The sequence below is a fragment of the Lepus europaeus genome, chromosome 16 (genome assembly GCF_033115175.1).
Source record: "Lepus europaeus isolate LE1 chromosome 16, mLepTim1.pri, whole genome shotgun sequence".
NCBI lineage: Eukaryota > Metazoa > Chordata > Mammalia > Lagomorpha > Leporidae > Lepus > Lepus europaeus.
Genome location: NC_084842.1, coordinates 91,601,749 through 91,620,335, shown reverse-complemented (window position 1 = coordinate 91,620,335; position 18,587 = coordinate 91,601,749). Strand labels below are relative to the sequence as shown.

Below are 18,587 nucleotides of genomic sequence, written 5' to 3'. Positions count from 1 at the left end.
GCAAACTAAGGAAGCATTTTCTTCACAAGATCAAGTTGAGAGCAGCTGAATCGTTTCGCCTTTGCCTTGCAGGAGAGAGACAGCGTTTTACCCAGTTTGCTGGTTCTTTGTGGTGATCATGGCATGTCGGAAACAGGAGGTCACGGGGCCTCCTCCGCGGGGGAGGTGAACACGCCTCTGATTTTAATCAGTTCTGCATTCCAAAGAAAACCTGGTGAGAACTCAGGATTAACATTTTGAAACTGTGTTTTATTTCTGTTTTCTTTTAGAAGCTGTATAAGTTTGAAACATTCTGAGCCAGTGAGAATGCAAACTGGCGAGATGAGGGGCTGTCAGGATTTCGAGTCCCCACCCCTTGCCCTGGGTCACAGAATATAAATTCTCTGTAGGAACTTGGTGTGAAGAGTACCACCTAGATACTTGGAACCCTTAAAGACAACTCCGGTAGCTTTGAGACGTCTGAGCCACATGTGGGAGCTGAGGAGCTGTGGCAGTGAGGGCCGGGGGTCAGTGACAGACCCTTGGCACACACCTCTCCCGTGACCCGCCCCTGCCTCAGCCACTGTTCTCTGGCTTCTGCTCCACGCTTCACTGCCGTGCTTGTGCTGGGCTGTGTGGCGGTGTCTGCGCCGTGGCTGAGCTGGCCGTGAGCTCTGCCCTCACCTACGCTTTAGTGCCCTGGCCCTACAGCTGGCTCCCCACCCCTCTCTCACTTCACTGTCGCTTCTCTCTGGCGGGCTTTTCTACTGGACTGCTGCTTTGTGTCGTTGCGTCAGTCCCGAGTTGCTCTTCTCTGCTTTCGTGGCTGCGGTTTCTGCATAAGCCCAGGCACATCAGCTTTGTCCTTCTCTCTCCACTGCTTTGACCTCCGTACCGTCCCCTGGCTGGCTACCTGACACCTGCTCTTCGATCTCACAGACAACGTCAGACCCGAACTCTTCGGTGCCATGTGTGCCCTCCTGTGTCTGCCTGCCAGCAAATGGCACCACCATTCACATGGCGCCCTGCTCCCCGCAGTCCCCCGTCGCCGTCTGCAGTAGCCGAACTCAGGAGAGAGGACAGGTCTGGGGGGAGGTTTCTCGCCTGCCTCTGATTCCCCTGTGCTTGCTGTGTGTTGGCCTCTGGCCTCCTGCAGGGGCTGCAGCAGTGGGTGCTTCCTCACCCCTCAGCCTCTGTGCATTGTACCACCAAGCTCGTCAGTCTGGTAGTCGGCAGCCATGCCGTCTGTCATCATCGCTGGCGTGGTTTGTCACTGCAAACTTCTTTTTACGGGATTCCTGCCCCATGTGCCCCCTCACTCCACACTGAGGCACAGGAAGCCAGGCCTTATCTGCTCTGCCCCTCACCAGACACCTAGGACCTGAAACTTCAGACTTGCCGACTGAAGGGCTGTCCCACGTAGGGAGGTGGCTCCACCTGTTTCTTTTCTTTTCTTTTTTATAATATTGATTTATTTATTTGAAATGAAGAGTTACAAGAGGCAGAGGCAAAGGCAGAGAAAGTCTTCCATCCGCTGGTTCACTCCCGAGATGGCTGAAACAGCCGGAGCTGTGCTGATTCAAAGCTAGGAACCAGGAGCTTCCTCTAGGTCTCCCACATGGGTGCAGGGGCCCAAGCACTTGGGCCATCTTCCACTGCTTTCCCAGGCCATAGTAAAGAGCTGGATGGGAAATGGAGCAGCCAGGTCTCGAACCGGTGCCCACATGGGATGCCGGCACTGCAGGCCGTGGCTTTACCTGCTACACCACAGCATCAGCCCTCTACCTGTTTCTATCAGCCTTTTCCTCAGTCTTCCTCCTCCTTTTCTTTTTTTAAGGATATATTTGTTTATTTGAAAGGCAGAGTTACAGAGAGAGAGAGAGAGATCTTCCATCCACTGGTTCACTTCCCAAATGGCTGCAATGGCCAGGGCTGAGCCAGGCTGAAGCCAGGAGCTTCTTCCAGGTCTCCCATGTGGCTCTCAGGGGCCCAAGCACTGGGCCATCTTCTGCTGCTTTCCCAGGTGCATTAGCAGGGGCCTGGGTTGGAAGTGGAGCAGCCAGGACTCGAGCCAGCCCCCATGGGGGTGCCAGCATCAGAGGGGGCTTACCTGCCGGCCCCTTTCGTGAGGAATGCCTCTGTGAACAGGAGCGCTTTTGTGCAGTGTGTTTCTTTTCGTCTGGGGTTATGTTCCTTCCTGTCTCCTCCATGCCATCTCCTGAAGGACTTTCATTTTTCCAGGTGGCATCCGGCGTCCACAGCGTGTCCAACAGACCGATTTGGCTGCAACACTAGCAATAGGACTTGGTTTGCCAATTCCAAAAGACAGTGTGGGGAGTCTTTTATTCCCAGTTGTAGAAGGGAAACCAATGAGGGAACAGTTGAGATTTTTACATTTGAATACAGTACAGCTGAGCAAATTGCTGCAAGAGAATGTACCTTCCTATGAGAAAGGTGAGTCCCTCGACAGTCTGACTCCTGGGCCCGCGCGTCCCACTGAGCCCAGTGCTTTCCCGATGTATTTTTGTGCAGTTTGTGGTAGGGACTTACAGTTACCACTCTTGAATCATACATTTGGGATTCCCGTTTTCTTAGAACCTTAACTGCCGCTTATCTAAATGAAGGTTTTGTTTTTGTTTTTGTTTTTGTTTTTTTTTTGACAGGCAGAGTGGACAGTGAGAGAGAGACAGAGAGAAAGGTCTTCCTTTTGCCATTGGTTCACCCTCCAATGGCCGCCGCAGTTGGCGCGCTGCGGCCGGCGCACCGCGCTGATCCGATGGCAGGAGCCAGGTGCTTCTCCTGGTCTCCCATGGGGTGCAGGGCCCAAGCACTTGGGCCATCCTCCACTGCACTGGAGATCAAGCATTGAGTGGTACAAGGGCTCTGCCCTCATGGAACCTTCCAGAGGGACGAAAGGAAAAAGCATCAGGTAGATGCCAGTCGGAGAAAAGCATGAACAGAGAGGGGTGGGCACCGAAGGTAGCCGGGGCCTCCAGAGCAGCCTGGCCTCTGAGCAGCAGACAGGATAGCCCGTGGCTGTGACAGCAGAGGAGGCCCTGGAGGGCTCGCACTTTGCTTCTGGGAAACCTGCAGGGATCCTGTGAAGCCTGAAACCTCCAACCTCAACCTTCAAGACCCTCGCAGGGACCCGTGAGATGGGCTCCGCCTGGTGCCGTGGGAGGGGACCAGTCAGGAGGCAGCTGCAGTGCCTTCAGGGGAGGAGAGGGTGGAGAACGACAGGAGGTTGTGTTCTGAATCTGTGTTGGAGCTCACACAAACAAGGTTTGCTGGCACACTTGTATTTCACCCTTCTGTGTCTTGCCCCTGGTACTCGCCTGGCATGTGGTCAGTGCTCCCTGCTGTTGGTTTAGCTATATGACAGCTGCCCCTAGGTCTCTGAATCTGTGGTAGGGACCCTGTGGAGTGTAGACGCTGTGACTTCCACGTCTCTGTGACTCCATAGTAAAAAGGCCATGTAGTGTAGATACAGGAGCCCCATGTCTCTGACTCCATGACAGACAGTCTATGGTGGAGACGTGGAAGCCCCCATGTCTGACTCCATGACAGAGAGTCTGTGGTATAGACTCAGCAGCCTCCATGTCTATGACTCCATGACAGAGAGTCTGTGGCATAGACGCAGCAGCCCCCTTGTCTCTGTGACTCCATGACAGAGAGTCTATGGTATAGACTCAGGGGCCCCCATGTCTGTGACTCCATGACAGAGAGTCTGTGGTATACACACAGGAGCCCCCAATGTCTGTGACTCCATGGCAGAGAGTCTGTGGTGTATGCACAAGAGCCCCATGTCTCTGTGACTCCATGACAGAGAGTCTGTGGTATAGACTCAGGAGCCCCATGTCTCTGTGACTCCATGACAGAGTCTGTGGTATAGACACAGGAGCCCCCAATGTCTGTGACTCCATGGCAGAGAGTCTGTGGTATATACTCAGGAGCCCCATGTCTCTGTGACTCCGTGACAGAGAGTCTGTGGTATAGACACAGGAGCCCCCAATGTCTGTGACTCCGTGACAGAGAGTCTGTGGTGTAAACACAGGAGCCCCATGTCTCTGTGACTCCATTATATTGTCTGTGATATAGATTCAGGAGGCCCATGGCTGTGTCCACAGTTTAGAGATGCGAGTTATACGAGCAGGTGTCCCCTCTCTGTCATAGTAGGTGTAATGATTAGGGTACTAGTGCTGTCTCCTGACCACCAGAAGTTGGACTGCTGCTCCAGCCATCTCTGTGACCCGTATGGTGGTTTGGTCTCTGTCTCAGTTTTCTTTCTGGATAAGGGACCTGATGCTCATCCCTGCCTCTCGGGATCATCAGGGAGATGAAGTGAATGAGCTACTTGGAGGGCTGCTGGCCACTGATGCTCCCTGCAGTCCCTCAGCGCCCAGCAGCTGGCATGGCTTCTATGGTCTGTCCTTGCTGTGATGGGGGAGGCCTGGGCCTGCTAACAGTGTCCCTGGTCAGAGCTGTCAGGAGGGGCGAGGAGGCTGCAGATAGACACCACTGAGCCCACCCTTGCAACAGCCCCACTGGCACAGGAAGTGTACTTGAAATACCAGGAGGTTTGGGAAGGAAGTTGTTGGTTTGCAGACCAGTCTAGCCACAAGTGAGTGTGGTCTGGGCTAAGATGCCCAGAGCAGCCAGCTTTGGAAAGGAGGGACATTGGCCACCATCAGCTAAGAGGGTGGCGGTGGCAAGGCAGGCTGGTGCAGAAGCAGAGCGTGAGCAACCTCGCCAGCCATCGTGAGCAGGGAGGTGCCGGCAAACTCATGAAGGGAGCCCAGCCTACAGAATGGGTGGGGTCAGTGCGAGGGCAGAAGGTCCACCCTGCATGAGGGCTCAGGCCTCTGCCTGCCTGGTCCCCACATGTGCTGTGTGACCAGGGTTCTGCAGAACCATGGGTCAGCTGCTGTTGTGCATTTCAGGATTGTCTTTATATTGCACATTGAAGGAGAAAAGGGCGGAAAGAAAGGGGGGGAGGAGGTGGGAGGGGCTGAGGGAGGCAGAGGAGGCAACCCGGCCTGGGGCTGCGGGTCTTGCTGATCCCGGTCCGGGCAGCGTCCACAGGGGCTGACACACGTCCTTGGGCCATGTGATTTTCCTGAGTTGTCTGCATCAGGTACAGTCCTGAAAACGAAGGCCACGCGTTGTCTTGCAGATACCTGGATACTTTGAGATTAGGTATGTGTAGGTCCATGGGTAGGTGGGTCTGTAATCTTTCTGTTTTCTCAATAGATCCTGGATTTGAGCAGTTCAAAATGTCAGAAAGGCTGCACGGGAACTGGGTGAGGCTATACTTGGAGGAGAACCGCTCAGAAGTGCTCGTCAACCTGGGGACCAAGGTCATCAGGCAGTACCTGGATGCGCTGAGGACGCTGAGTGTGTCCCTGAGCACACAGGTGGCCCAATACGACGTCTACTCCATGGTGGTAGGGGCCGTCATGGTTCTGGAGGTACGGCGACCGTGTTGTCATGGCTAGTGGTCGGATGACTCACCCAGATGTTAAGGTATAAAATATCAGTGGCACCGGTGTCACTAGATGAGTTTCCCTAACTCTTCAGTGTGTCCTGGTACACACCGTATTGTCAGTCATCAAGTGCCTGCCCCCAGCATTGCTGTGGGTGATCGGGAAACCCGGCTGTGCACTCTGGCAGATGGTGGGGATAGTCCGTTACCGAGCTTGCTTTCCACTGAGCGGCCCGCCCGAGGCCAGGAGGTGAACCTGCTGTGAGCGCAGGCTCTGTGGGATTCTCTGTTCCAGGTGCTTGCCCTGCTCCTCCTGAGCACCCCACAGGCACTGCGCACAGAGGCTGAGCTCGAAGTTCCTCTGCTGTCGCCTGCGTTCTCTCTGCTCTTCTATTTGATGTTCCTGGTTCTGTTGGCCGTTCATGTCATCGTGTGCACCTCGACCGAGAGCACCTGCTATTTCTGCAGCCTCTCATGGCTGGCGGCAGGCGGTGTGATGCTGCTGCTTTCTGCCCTGTTCTGTGCAGCTGTGTCTGCTCTTGCCAAGGTGTGCCGTGCTGGAAGCCTCCTGAGGAAGGTACGGGGCGTGCGGCTGGCTCCTGGGGGGACCCCCGGTCTTCCTGCTTTTTGTCATTTCCTTTGGCATGTCGTGGTGGAACTCCTGGTGCATGCCAGACGCGGTGCTGGCAGGGTGCTGAAGGACACACACGGCAAAGGGTGTGGCGGGGAGGGGCCTCCGGTGCTGGCTGCAGGTCTGTGATGTTGGGGGCGTGGAAGACGGGGCTCCCGCAGCAGTGACAGAGGGCAGCCCCGGACCCCCCTGCCTCAGGACTGAACTGCGAGTCAGCGGTGGACACTCCAGAGGCTGGAGGAGGCTCGTGCTCTGCTCATCGCTTGTGCCTCCTGCAGTGCAGCTGTCTGCAGGCCCAGCGTGTCCACTGGCTCCTTCAGTCCTCAGCTTGGTGGTGGAGACAGGGCAGTGAAGAAGAGGTCACAGTTGGGTGCACGGTGCCCGGTGCCCGGACCCTGGGCTGGAGGGACTGGGGCCGCCCCTCTCACCACTCTCAGCACAGGGCCCTCAGGGTGCCTTTGGTTCTGTGGGCTGTGGGTTTCTGTAGAACCTTGGTCATTCTTGGCGTCTGCGAGGTCCATGATCTCTCTCGTACCTCATGGCACACAGTAAATAGTTTGGTTTTTTTTTAAGAATTATTTATTTATTTGAAAGGCAGAGTTACAGAGAGGTAGAGAGAGAGACAGAGAGAGAGAGTGCTTCCATCCACTGGTTCACTCCCCAAATGACTGCAACAGCTGGAGCTGAGCTGATCTGAAGCCAGGAGCAAGAAGCTTCCTCCAGGTCACCCACGCGGGTGCAGGAGCTCAAGCACTTGGGCCATCTTCTACTGCTTTCCCAGGCCACAGCAGAGAACTGGATCGGAAGTAGAGCAGCCAGGACTCAAACCGGCACCCATGTGAGATGCCGACACCACAGGCGGCAGCTTTACCAGCTATGCCACAGCGCCAGCCCCAGTAAATAGTATTGGAAGGATCAATTACAGTCTTTGAGTCCTCATCTTTAATTTGTTTTTTAAAGATTTATTTATTTGAAAGTCAGAGTTAAAGAAACGGAGAGACAGAGACCTTCCATCTTCTGGTTCATTCCCCAAACAACTGCAATGATTGGGGCTGGGCCAGGCCAAAACCTGGGGCTCCATGTGGTCTCCCACGCAGGTGCAAGGGCCCAAGCATTTGGACCATCCTCTGCTGCTCTCCCAGGCACATTAGTAGGGAGCCGGAATGGAAGTGGAGCAGCCGGGACTCAAACCAGCACCCCTATGGGATGTCAACACTGAAGATGGTGGCTTAACTCACTCTGCCACAACACCGACTCCCTCATCTTTAATTTTTAAATGTTTTAAGTTAGTATATTTAAGAGGTAGTGCTGTGCTACCAACTTTGTCGTTTTAACAAAATGAATCATTTTGTCGGGAACTTCCTGGAGCTCTAAGAGCTCGTGCAGAAGTGAGATGTCTGGCTCGGTGGAACTTCAGGAATCTGGTTTCCAGTGGCAAGAGTTGGCAGCTGAGGCCTGGGAGGCATGAGGGCTGGGCGCCAGAACCTCTGGGTGGTCACAGCTCACAGGGCCCAACCACCACTCCGCTTGGGACCCAGAGTCCAGGGTGCAGGCTCGAGTGCCCCGGGCCTGGCCCAGGAGAAAGGCTGTGCACACGGGCAGAAGGGACTGTTCAGGGCGGGCAGTGACCATGGCTGGCAAGCGTAGCAGGTGTCTTCCACAGGGAAGTCCATGCAGCAGCATGCATGGAACTTTCCACGGTTTTTCCTTTTTACAGAATCCTGCCCGTCCTCACTCAAAGTGGTCAGAGTTGGAGCTTCTCATCGTCTTTGGGACACTGGGCCACGTCTTGAGTCTGGGTGGCAGCAGCTTCGTGGAGGAGGAGCACCAGACCTGGTACTTTCTCGTCAACACTCTGTGTCTAGCTCTGAGTCAGGAAATCTGCAGAAACTACTTCCTGGAAGATGATGATGAGCCTCCTCATCGCTTCCCCATGGAGCAGGGCTTCGACTGTGCTGCCCCAGCGCTGCAGGACTGGAGGGGCTACTGTGTGCCCAGGCCCGACAGAGTATGTAAGAGGCGCCTCCCCTCAGCGGTGCCTGGAGGCCTCGAGAGGTGGATGGTGCTGGCGAGCCCATGGCTGATCCTGGCCTGCTGCCGGCTGCTGCGCTCCCTGAACCAGACGGGGGTGCAGTGGGCCCACCTGCCGGACCTTGGCCACTGGCTGACCAGGTGGGAGCACAAGGCCGTGGAGAAATGGGAAAATAGACCCTAGCTGATGAATCGATGTTGAAAGTGAATTTATACTGAGGCTTGTTAGGTTTGATTTATCACTGCTGATTTACTGAAACTGTTGGATTGAAAATCTGTGTGTAAGGACGCAGTTCAGTGCCTGCCACGGCCCTGCTCTGGGCTGCCTGACCCCAGGTTCTGTGCCCCATCGTCACTCCCTATGCCCTGACTGCCTGACCCCATGGCGCTGCTCCAAGGGGTGCTGTGTGCAGGGGGGATGAGGCCAGACGCGGGTGGAGCAGCCACGCCCTCTGCGTCCCGCCTTTCTCCTCTCCTCCTCCTTCTTCCCTCCGTCCTGGAAGGGGCAGGACCCTGGGGTGATTGCCAGTCGCCTAGAGCCTTCACCAGTGGCCGGGAAGCCCAGTAGAAAGCTCCGCGTGTGAACAGCGAGGCTTTGAGGGAGCTGCTCTGCTGTTCTGACTTGTAATTGTTGAAGCCAGTGTAAAACAGGAACAGCAGAAGGAGCCATGACAAGTTCAGTGACGAGGCGTAATCTGTAACTATTAAGGGAGAGAGAGTCTGTGATAAAACCCAGCCTCGGTGGCTCACTGGCACGGTCTTTGCCGAAGAATCCTGCACATTGAAAGCTGCGACTTAGGAATTCCTCTGACCAAGTTGTTCTTGTGGGAAATTTCTCCAAGGGGCTGACTGACTTGGCACAGCCTTGGTAACCCCACTTACCTCAGGGAGCATCTCAGCTCTGCCTGCCGTGAGCCTGCACAGCAGCCTGGGAGAAGACATCAGTCAATCCCCTCTTTAAATGTTTCGTTTCCTCTTTTCTGAGAGATCAGCGGAGCTCCCATCTGATAGTTCACTCCCCAGATGCCCACAATGTCTGGAACTCTATCCAGGTCTCCCACATGGGTGACAGGGACCCAGTGACTTGAACTGTCACCTCCACCTCCCACAGTCTACATGGGCAAGAAGCTAGAATTGGAAAGCAGGGCCAGGAATTGAACCCAGGTTCCCCAGTGTGGGACGCAGGTATCCCAGCTGCCAGGCCAAATGCCTGTCCCAGTCCCGTGAGAGGCCATGTGTGGCCATCCTAGGTGTTAGGGAGCTCCAGGAATCAGAACAGCACGGACGCCCTATTGCTGCAGAAAGTGGAAACATGAGGAGAAAGTGTGCAGGCATGCGTGTGCCCAGCGTGTCCTCTGGGGCGTGGCCGTGTTGCCTCCTGCTCCCGCTGGGCGCTCCTGCACCCTGCATTATTCCAGTCAGTTTGTAAAGAGGCTGCACCTTCGTTCCTCCCGGCGACTGTCCTTGAAAGGTGTGTGGCCTGCCTCTCTGCTTTCCTTTCCCACTGTGCGTAAAAGTTAAGTTTAATGTACAGAGCAATAGCAGGCAGGCACCCGGCAGACCCCGCCCAGGCTGAGGCCCTTCATCCTGGCTCCTCCATCCCATGCTGGCCACGTCTCCCTCTGCATTTTCTGTTTTAAAGATATATTTATTTATTTGAAAGAGTTGCTGAGGGAGAGAGGGTCAGAGAGAGAGTCTTCCATCCATTGGTTCACTCCCCAGGTGGCCGCAACGGCTGGAGCTGTGCCAATCCGAAGGCAGGAGCCAGGAGCTTCTTCTGGGTCTCCCATGTGGGTGCAGGGGCCCAAGGACTTGGACCATCTTCCACTGCTTTCCCAGGCCATAGTAGAGAGCTGGATGGGAAGTGGAGCAGCCAGGTCTCGAACCGGTGCCCATATGGGATGCCGGCACCTCATGCCAAGGCATTACCCTGCTGCACCACAGCGCCGGCCCTCCCTCTGCATTTTCTGAAGTAGCTGTTGCACGTGTGCACCTTGCCAGAATGTCTGTTCACCCATTTAGCAACTATGGCTGTGTAGCCTTTGCCCTTGTGAGCTGTGGTGAGTAAAGCAGACGGGAGCTTGGCCTTCTCAGCACTCCCAGGCACTGGGAGGAGCCAGCAGCTTCTGCATCCTCCCCCCATCCCCCCAGGGCTGGGGGGCAATGGCAGCTCATAGGGGCCCAGAGGTCTCTGAGAAACCTGCGACAGAGCATCCAGGTGAGCAGGGTGTACCCTGGGAGATACCAGACTCTCCCAGAAGAGGGCGACAGAGGGACGAGAGTCTTTTGGAGCCAAGCCGGGCCACCTGTGGGCAGGAAGGGAGGGTTCAGGTTGACATCTGTCATGTTTTAAGAACCTTTGGGACAGGCATTTAACCTAGCAGTTAAGACACCCCATCCCATATCACAGTACCTGAGTTGAGTACCTGGCTCCAGCTCCTGGCTTGAACTTCCTGCTACTGTGCACCCTAGGAGGCAGCTCAGAATGGCTCAAGTACTTGGTCCCTGCCACCACTCAGGAGACCTTGTTTGAGTTCCCAGCTCCTGTCTTCTGCCTGGCCCATTGTGGGCATTTAGGGAGTGAACCTGTGGATGGAAGCTATCTGTCTCTCTCTGTCTCTCAAAATAAATAAATAAACAAAATTTAAAAAGACCTTTGAATTTAAATAACCAACATTTTTTTTTTCAAGAAAACCAACTACTTCTCATACAGCTTAAGAAAAAAGATTAATTAATTTATTTGAAAGGCAGAGTGACAGAGCATGGGAGAAACAGAGCGAGCTCTTCCATCCACTAGTTTACTCCCCCAGTGGCCACAAGGCTAGGGTTGGGCCAGGCCAAAGTCGGAAGCCTGGAATTCCATCCGGGTCTCCCATGTGTCGTTGTCAGGGACCCAAGTTCTTGGGCTGTCATCAGTTGCCTTCCCACGTGCATTAGGAGGGGGCTGGATCAGAAGTAGAGCAGCGGGGCTGGAACTGGCGGTCAGTGTGGGATGTCACCGGTGTGGCTTAACCCCCTGTTGCACAAGCTGACCCCCAGTTTTAGTCCGGTTCTTCCAGGACACTGGGTGCAGACTCCCTGGAGCCCTGCCTCCACTTGGTGGTGACTGCTTTCTCCGTCTTTTACAGCTCTGACCACAAAGCTGAGCTGTCTGCCCTGGCCGCCCTTTCCCTCCTTGTGGTTTTCGTGCTGGCCCAGAGGGGCTGCTCCCCCGTGTCCAAGGGGGCCCTGGCACTCGGGCTGCTGGGCGTCTACTGCTACAGGGTGGCCGTTGGAAACGTGCTGTTCCCGTGGCGACCAGACAGCAAAGACATTTCTAAGTAAGTGCACTGCAGACACGGGGCTCTGCTCCTCCGTGTATTCCGCTGTTTTCTGTACTCACAGATTTTCCACCAACAGCTGCTAGAACCCAAGAGAACCCCAGCTGGCAGTTTTGTCAGCAGTCTCTGGTTTGTAAGGAAGACAAATTATTTCCAAATAAAACCCCAGGATGGAGCACAGGACAGCTGGGGTGTGGATGGTGGGGCGGGGTGCCCGGAGGCCAGCTGGAAGGCCACGTGTAAAGTGTGGCTGACCCCATGCCACCCATGCCGCCACTCTCCATGTGTCTCAAGAGCACAGTGGAGGGGTGGCCTGGGTTTGGGGCACAGGCATGCTCACTGAGGCATCCTTCCCAGTTGCAAAGAAGACAAGGGTGATGTTCCAGCCGTCGGGGCTGTCGCACTCAGCCGTGTTACAGCGTTATATGGGAGCAGGCTGCTGTTGGGCAGTGTGTTTTGAGAGTGATCTCAGCTCACCGGGTGTGCTTTTTTATGTTGACAACAAAGACTGAATACTAAAATGTTGGTTGCTGTAGCCTTCCTCTTTTACTCATTTTTATACCTTGCTGATGTCTAGAATTAACAAGGATTACTTTTCTTACCAGACTAAAGGGCTGTGACCAGGCTGTGTGGGTGGCTAGGAGCGCAAGGGGCACACCTGGAAGTGTCTGCTGACCAGCACAGGCAGTGGGGGGTCTGAGTGAACTGTCTCTGGGCAGGGAGGCCAGCTGGAGCAGCTGCAGGAGTTGGGGTGCTCTTTGGAGACAGGGGCTTTTGATGTCACAGTCAGACTCTGGGCAGGTGTCAGGGCTGGCTTCGTGTTTGTGGGTGTTTGTGTCTCACGGTGCAGTGTAACATCAGTGCCTCATTTCCTCTCAGATCTTCGCACCTAACTTCAGCATCATGTATTGCAAGACTTTAATCATCACTTTCAAAATGTCTTTTTTCCTTCAACATGCTTTGGCTGGTTCACCTTCTTCCTGCCCATCTGTCCTGACATTGAAGATCATCCTGGCTCCAGGTCGGCTGTGACCAAAGTCATCCAGGATCCTAAAGTCCTTTGCATTCAGCCCCTTCTCTCTTCTCCCACAGAGCCCAGGCTGGAATGGGTGTCGAGCGGGGTGGTGCTGGGTGGGCACGTACAGGCTTGGGTGCTTCAGGTGAGGAGGATAGCCAGCCGAGACATCTCACCCCCAGCCACAGCATCTCTCAATGGCCCCTCCTGTCCACCCCTGACCTGCCCTTCCCTCCCTTCTGGGTACAGCCCACTCCATGTCCTTCTCTGGGACGTCTCCTTTCTTTGAACTTGTGTGGGGATGCCATTAGCTGTCCTGTAAGTGCACACCTTGACCTATGGGGCTGCAGGTACCTGACCCCCGCTCCTCAGCCAGGGCCATGCCACCAGGTCCAGGGCATGCAATATCACTGTTTGCACTAAAAAGGGGAATTTTTTTAAGTGAATAACCCTTTCTAGGGAATCTGATATAAGAAAATTCAGTTTTTCAAAACAAATATATTATTATGATGACACTTTATTTAAACTTATTTACTTAGCTCTGTTTTAAATGAGGAGCTTTTCCAGTATATATAAACTATTTTGTTTACAAAATCAATTTAAGATACTGTTTTAGGGGTATGTGTGCTTCATAAGGTGCAGTTCCCGAGTGTGGTGTCAGAAACTGTTTCCTGGACACATAACTCCAGGTGAAGTGCTCACATACCTGATTGCACAACAGTCCTCGACATTTCTGAGCATGTGCTCAGTGTCAAACTTCCTCTTGGTGAATCCCTAGCACTAGGACTGTGTGTGGTAAAAATTCCGTTTCTCTTTGCAAATGCTGAAGCTAAGTGTCAGAAGTGTCAATTAGCTTGTCCCAAATAGCAGAGTGCAGACTGGGGGTCTGGACCCCGATTTGACTGCATGTGCGTATGGGTAAACACGCCAGCCCGTGTTTCAGTCTGCTCCATCCTGAGCACACTCAGTTGCACAGGTAGCATTCAGGAACGTGGGGAAATCCCTGATAAAGTTGGATCTTCTGTGGTAGTGGCTTTTCACAGCCGCTATGCAAAGCCGGTGGGCAGTTTTCCCGGCATGCCACAAGGGCATGACTCCTGCGTGCAGCCAGACAAGGAGGATTTATTTCCGTCAAGAAGGTGCCCACGGCCAGCGCCGCGGCACAGTAGGCTAATCCTCCACCTGTGGCGCTGGCACACCAGGTTCTAGCCCCAGTCGGGGCGCCGGATTCTGTCCCGGTTGCCCCTCTTCCAGGCCAGCCCTCTGCTATGGCCCGGGAGTGCAGTGGAGGATGGCCCAAGTGCTTGGGCCCTGCACCCGCATGGGAGACCAGGAGGAAGCACCTGGCTCCTGCCTTCGGATCAGCGCGGTGCGCCAGCCGCAGCGGCCATTGGAGGGTGAACCAACGGCGAAAAGGAAGACCTTTCTCTCTGTCTCTCTCTCTCACTGTCCACTCTGCCTGTCAAAAAATAAATAAATAAAAGAAGAAGAAGAAGGTGCCCACGGGGAAGTGCCTATTGGCCTTGCAGGTGCTGTGCGGAGACAGGCACGCCCGCCTGCAGAGCCGCCTGGGGGTGGTGCACTGGCACAGTCGTGTATTTCCTAGGTAGACATGTTTTTCATGGGAAAACGTGCGGGTCAATTTCTCTAGCTAACAAATCTAACTTCTTTTGGTTTTTTTAGGGGTATCATTGAAGCCCGTTTTGTTTATGTCTTTGTCCTTGGCATTCTGTTCACGGGCACCAAAGACTTACTTAAATCTCAAGTCCTGGCTGCAGACTTCAAAACCAAGACTGTGGGTTTGTGGGAGATATTTAGTGGACTGGTTCTTCTGGCGGCGTTGCTCTCCAGGCCACATAATCTTCCGGTTTTAGCGTCCAGCCTCCTGATTCAGACGGTCATGACCTCGTTCATCTGGAAGCCGCTGCAACACAGCACCGCTGAGATCACTGTCATGCACTACTGGTTCGGTCAAGCCTTCTTCTATTTTCAGGTAGGTTTTCATTAGCCTCCTGGGTAGAAGGCGGTGAACTTCCTAGGTATCTGATCTTTTGGTTTTTCTTGGAGAAAATTTCTCAAGTCAGGAAATTATACTTGTTTGTTGAAAGAACCATCAGTCTGGCTTGGTTAATTGTGCTCAAATGTCGTGTGTACTTTGTAGGAGAAGGTGTAGTCAGTCACCCGAGTGTGGAGGCATGGGTGTGTGAGACGCAGGATTTGTCTATATGAAGCAGATAAGGAGTGCACCCTGCTTTCCATTTGCTCTGTGTGACAAATGTGCTTCCTGAGCCACAGGTAAGTGGGCCGTCCATACAGGGATCATCTCGTCAGAGATCCCTCGCAGACAAGTCCAGGCCCCTCTCCGTCCGGCATGGCTAGAACAGCACCTGGGCAGGTGGACAGGCCTGGCACCCCCAGGAGTGGGGGCCAGGTGCTGCAGCTCTCTGTGGTCCTGCAGCAGTGCAGCAGCTACCAGCCGACTCGGCCACACTTTCTCTTCCCTGCAGTGAGGGTCTGCATTTCCTCTGGGTGCGTCGGTGTCTACCCCTCCTCCATCCAGTCCCCGGAAGGCGTGTCCAGCTCCATGTGTCCAGACAGATCGGCCTCCTCCCTGTCCCTGTCTCCTCCTCTGCTGGCTTCCTGTGCCCCTGGCCTGACCCTCGCAGCAGCCCACAGGTGCATGGTTCTTCTCTGTGTGTCCCTCTGACCCTGGAGCCCAGCGTGGTGAGGGTGAAGCGAGAGAAATCTCAAAGCACTCTGTTCACCTGACCCACCAGGCTCAGCCTGGCTGCTGCTTCCTGGCTGTCCTCACCCACTCAGCCTGCTGTTGAGGGTTCAAGGCACAGAGGTGTAAGTGGGTGTCCCGAGGAGCACTACCGGTGGTGCAAGATTGGGCGCTGCTGTCCAGCACTTGCCAGTGCCTGTTTCCTGATCTCTGGGGACAGCACAGAGACTGTCCCTTCTGGGGTTCTTGTGACCTGGGTTAACAGCAGCCTCTGGCGTTCCCCTGGCTCCTTGGGAGGGTGTGGCCCAGGTTCCGTGGTGGCCCCGGGAAGAAGCACTGGGCAGCATGGGATGCCCCAAGATGGCCATGCACACAACTCCACAAAATGGTGCTGCTGCCTCAGGCACCATTCTGAGTGCTGGGCATCTGTCCCAGAGTGAGACAGGAGCCTGTGAGCTGCTGGAGCCACGTGGCCGTCCCTCTGCCTGGCCAAGCCTGCCCGGGGCCATCAGACCTGCTTCCTGTAGGCTTGAGGTTCTGCCCTCCCCCTACTCCACACCCACTGCTGCCTCTGTGTCTCCCTCAGGGCAGGGCGGGGTGGGGGGTGGGGGCTTCTAAGCCTGGGAGATCCCAGGGGTGGCACAAAGGAAAGTGGGTTTCAGGGGGAGTCACTTGGTGCCAGTCCGTCAGAGGGCTTGGGCAAGAGGTGAGTGTGGAGGGGACACAGCACAGCATGGTGACTCCCTGGGTCCACGGGTGCCGCTGAGCCAGAATTGTCTGGCTCCATGACCCGGCATCCATGAGAGGGAGAACAGAGAGGGAGACAGAACCCTGGGAGACCCTTTCCTTAGGCACCACACCTCCCACACAGGGCGTGCCACGTGGACACGGCCCAGGGCCAGTCACTGACCAGTCTCAGTGACAGTGCTCGCAGGGATGATACGAGTGACCGAGCTCCATTTGTACCCCTCCTCGGTGTCTGCTGCCACAGCTGGGCAGGGAAGCTGTGCCTCCTAGAGCCAGCTGTTCTCGGGTCAGGCTCCTTGGGGAGGTCCCTGTGCCGTGATCGGTCAGCACACTGAAGGTGGGCAGCTCTTGAGAAGAGCCAACACTTGTGTCACCTCATCTCATCCTCCCAGGCCTGCAGTGACCCAGGCAAATGGACATACAACTCACCCATGGCTGACCCGGGGACCTGGAGGAGTGGCCGGGAAGCTGGCTCTCAGCACGGCCTGTGGCTCCTGTGGCTGTGTGTCTACACAGTGCTGTGCCCTGAGACCCAGGCAGCCGTGTTCTGTGTTCCAGGGCAACTCCAACAACATCGCCACAGTGGACATCTCTGCAGGCTTCGTGGGCTTCGATGCATACGTGGAAACCCCAGCCATGCTCCTGACGGCATTTGCGACATATGTGGGGCCCCTGCTGTGGGCCTGCCACTTGGTGCACTTCCTGAGCTCGGAGAGAAGCAGGTGAAGCCCTCACAGGTCCCAGCACAGTCTCACGGCCGGTGCCTGAGCGCTGAGGGCCAGCCATCTTTTCACGGATTGCCCTGCTCTCCATGAAGAAGGAACAAGCCTGATGCAGACCCGAGGGTCTCCCAGTCCACACCAGCACAGGCTGCGAAACCCCTCCCCTGCCTCCCCATGTTTTTGTGGCGTTCGAGGCGAGGCTGGCAGGGGGTGAGGGTTGGGTAGTTCTGCCCGTCTGAGATAGGAAGACGAGAGACACAGCTGGAGTCTCAGGAAACCATGCTGGAGAGAAGCCAGCCCTTGAGGGCAGCTGGCAGAGTGTGTGTGTCCTGGGGCTCGGAGCCAGTGCTGGAGGCTGTGTGTGTCCTGGGGCTCGGAGCCACTGTTGGAGGCTGTGTGTGTCCTGGGGCTCGGAGCCACTGCTGGAGGCTGTGTGTGTCCTGGGACTCGGAGGCCACTGCTGGAGGCTGTGTGTGTCCTGGGGCTTGGAGGCCACTGCTGGAGGCTGTGTGTGTCCTGGGGCTCGGAGCCACTGCTGGACGCTGTGTGTGTCCTGGGGCTCGGAGGCCACTGCTGGAGGCTGTGTGTGTCCTGGGGCTCGGAGCCACTGCTGGAGGCTGTGTGTGTCCTGGGGCTCGGAGCCACTGCTGGAGGCTGTGTGTGTCCTGGGGCTCGGAGGCCACTGCTGTAGGCTGTGTGTGTCCTGGGGCTCGGAGCCACTGCTGGAGGCTGTGTGTGTCCTGGGGCTTGGAGGCCACTGCTGGAGGCTGTGTGTGTCCTGGGGCTCGGAGCCACTGCTGGAGGCTGTGTGTGTCCTGGGGCTCGGAGGCCACTGCTGGAGGCTGTGTGTGTCCTGGGGCTTGGAGCCACTGCTGGAGGCTGTGTGTGTCCTGGGGCTCGGAGCCACTGCTGGAGGCTGTGTGTGTCCTGGGGCTCGGAGGCCACTGCTGGAGGCTGTGTGTGTCCTGGGGCTTGGAGCCACTGCTGGAGGCTGTGTGTGTCCTGGGACTCGGAGGCCACTGCTGGAGGCTGTGTGTGTCCTGGGACTCAGAGGCCACTGCTGGAGGCTGTGTGTGTCCTGGGGCTCGGAGCCACTGCTGGAGGCTGTGTGTGTCCTGGGGCTCGGAGCCACTGCTGGAGGCTGTGTGTGTCCTGGGACTCAGAGGCCACTGCTGGAGGCTGTGTGTGTCCTGGGACTCGGAGCCACTGCTGGAGCCATCCATGCTGTGTGGAGCTGGAGCACTGAGGGTGCAGCGCATGGAGGTTGAGCACCGAGAACACCGTCCCCGTCAGGCTGTGTCTGCTCTGCTGCCCTGGGCCCTTGTTCCTGGAAGCCCCTCCTCCCCTGGGGCCACGGGCAGATGGCTCCTCAGGAGACGCCAGAGTCATCCCTAACCGTTTCCTCCCATGCTGTGTATGTGTGTGTGTGTAACAGGTCCAGGCTCTGTGTGTGTGTGTAACAGGTCCAGGCTCTGTGTGTGTGTGTAACAGGGCCAGGCTCTGTGTGTGTGTGTAACAGGGCCAGGCTCTGTGTGTGTGTGTGTAACAGGGCCAGGCTCTGTGTGTGTGTGTAACAGGGCCAGGCTCTGCATGTGTGTGTGTGTATAACAGGGCCAGGCTCTGTGTGTGTAACAGGGCTAGGCTCTGTGTGTGTGTGTAACAGGGCCAGGCTCTGCATGTGTGTGTGTATAACAGGGCCAGGCTCTGTGTGTGTGTGTGTAACAGGGCCAGGCTCTGCATGTGTGTGTGTGTATAACAGGGCCAGGCTCTGTGTGTGTGTGTGTGTGTAACAGGGCCAGGCTCTGTGTGTGTGTGTGTAACAGGGCCAGGCTCTGTGTGTGTGTGTAACAGGGCCAGGCTCTGTGTATGTGTGTGTGTGTAACAGGGCCAGGCTCTGTGTGTGTGTGTGTAACAGGGCCAGGCTCTGTGTGTGTG

At 55.9% G+C, this 18,587-nt stretch overlaps 2 protein-coding genes across 7 annotated transcripts in view; both read left to right on the top strand.

Annotated features, from left to right (window-relative positions):
* Nucleotides 1–18,587, top strand: part of PIGG (phosphatidylinositol glycan anchor biosynthesis class G (EMM blood group)) — a 33,566-nt gene that overhangs the window by 11,547 nt on the left and 3,432 nt on the right. For 2 of the 6 annotated variants that reach the window (XM_062213643.1, XM_062213642.1), the window contains exons 5-12: nt 73–214; nt 2,221–2,433; nt 5,230–5,447; nt 5,757–6,038; nt 7,810–8,264; nt 11,252–11,443; nt 14,142–14,451; nt 16,489–16,652. In XM_062213643.1, coding sequence (XP_062069627.1) covers nt 73–214; nt 2,221–2,433; nt 5,230–5,447; nt 5,757–6,038; nt 7,810–8,264; nt 11,252–11,443; nt 14,142–14,451; nt 16,489–16,652 — 1,976 coding nt within the window. Of the gene's footprint in view, nt 1–72; nt 215–2,220; nt 2,434–5,229; nt 5,448–5,756; nt 6,039–7,809; nt 8,265–11,251; nt 11,444–14,141; nt 14,452–14,965; nt 15,135–16,488; nt 16,653–18,587 lie in introns of those variants that run through there. The other 4 variants (XR_009868235.1, XR_009868234.1, XM_062213645.1 and 1 more) reach the window with 4 other exon arrangements.
* On the top strand, nt 16,660–18,521 carry LOC133775361 (uncharacterized). Its single transcript, XM_062213646.1, has 2 exons — nt 16,660–18,087; nt 18,172–18,521. The coding sequence occupies exon 1, from the start codon at nt 16,932–16,934 to the stop codon at nt 18,045–18,047; it is 1,116 nt and encodes a 371-aa protein (XP_062069630.1). The 5' UTR covers nt 16,660–16,931; the 3' UTR covers nt 18,048–18,087; nt 18,172–18,521.

Bases quoted from the DNA above. Each gene is read 5' to 3' on its own strand.
- LOC133775361 (XM_062213646.1), top strand. From the start codon at position 16,932: ATGCTGGAGAGAAGCCAGCCCTTGAGGGCAGCTGGCAGAGTGTGTGTG.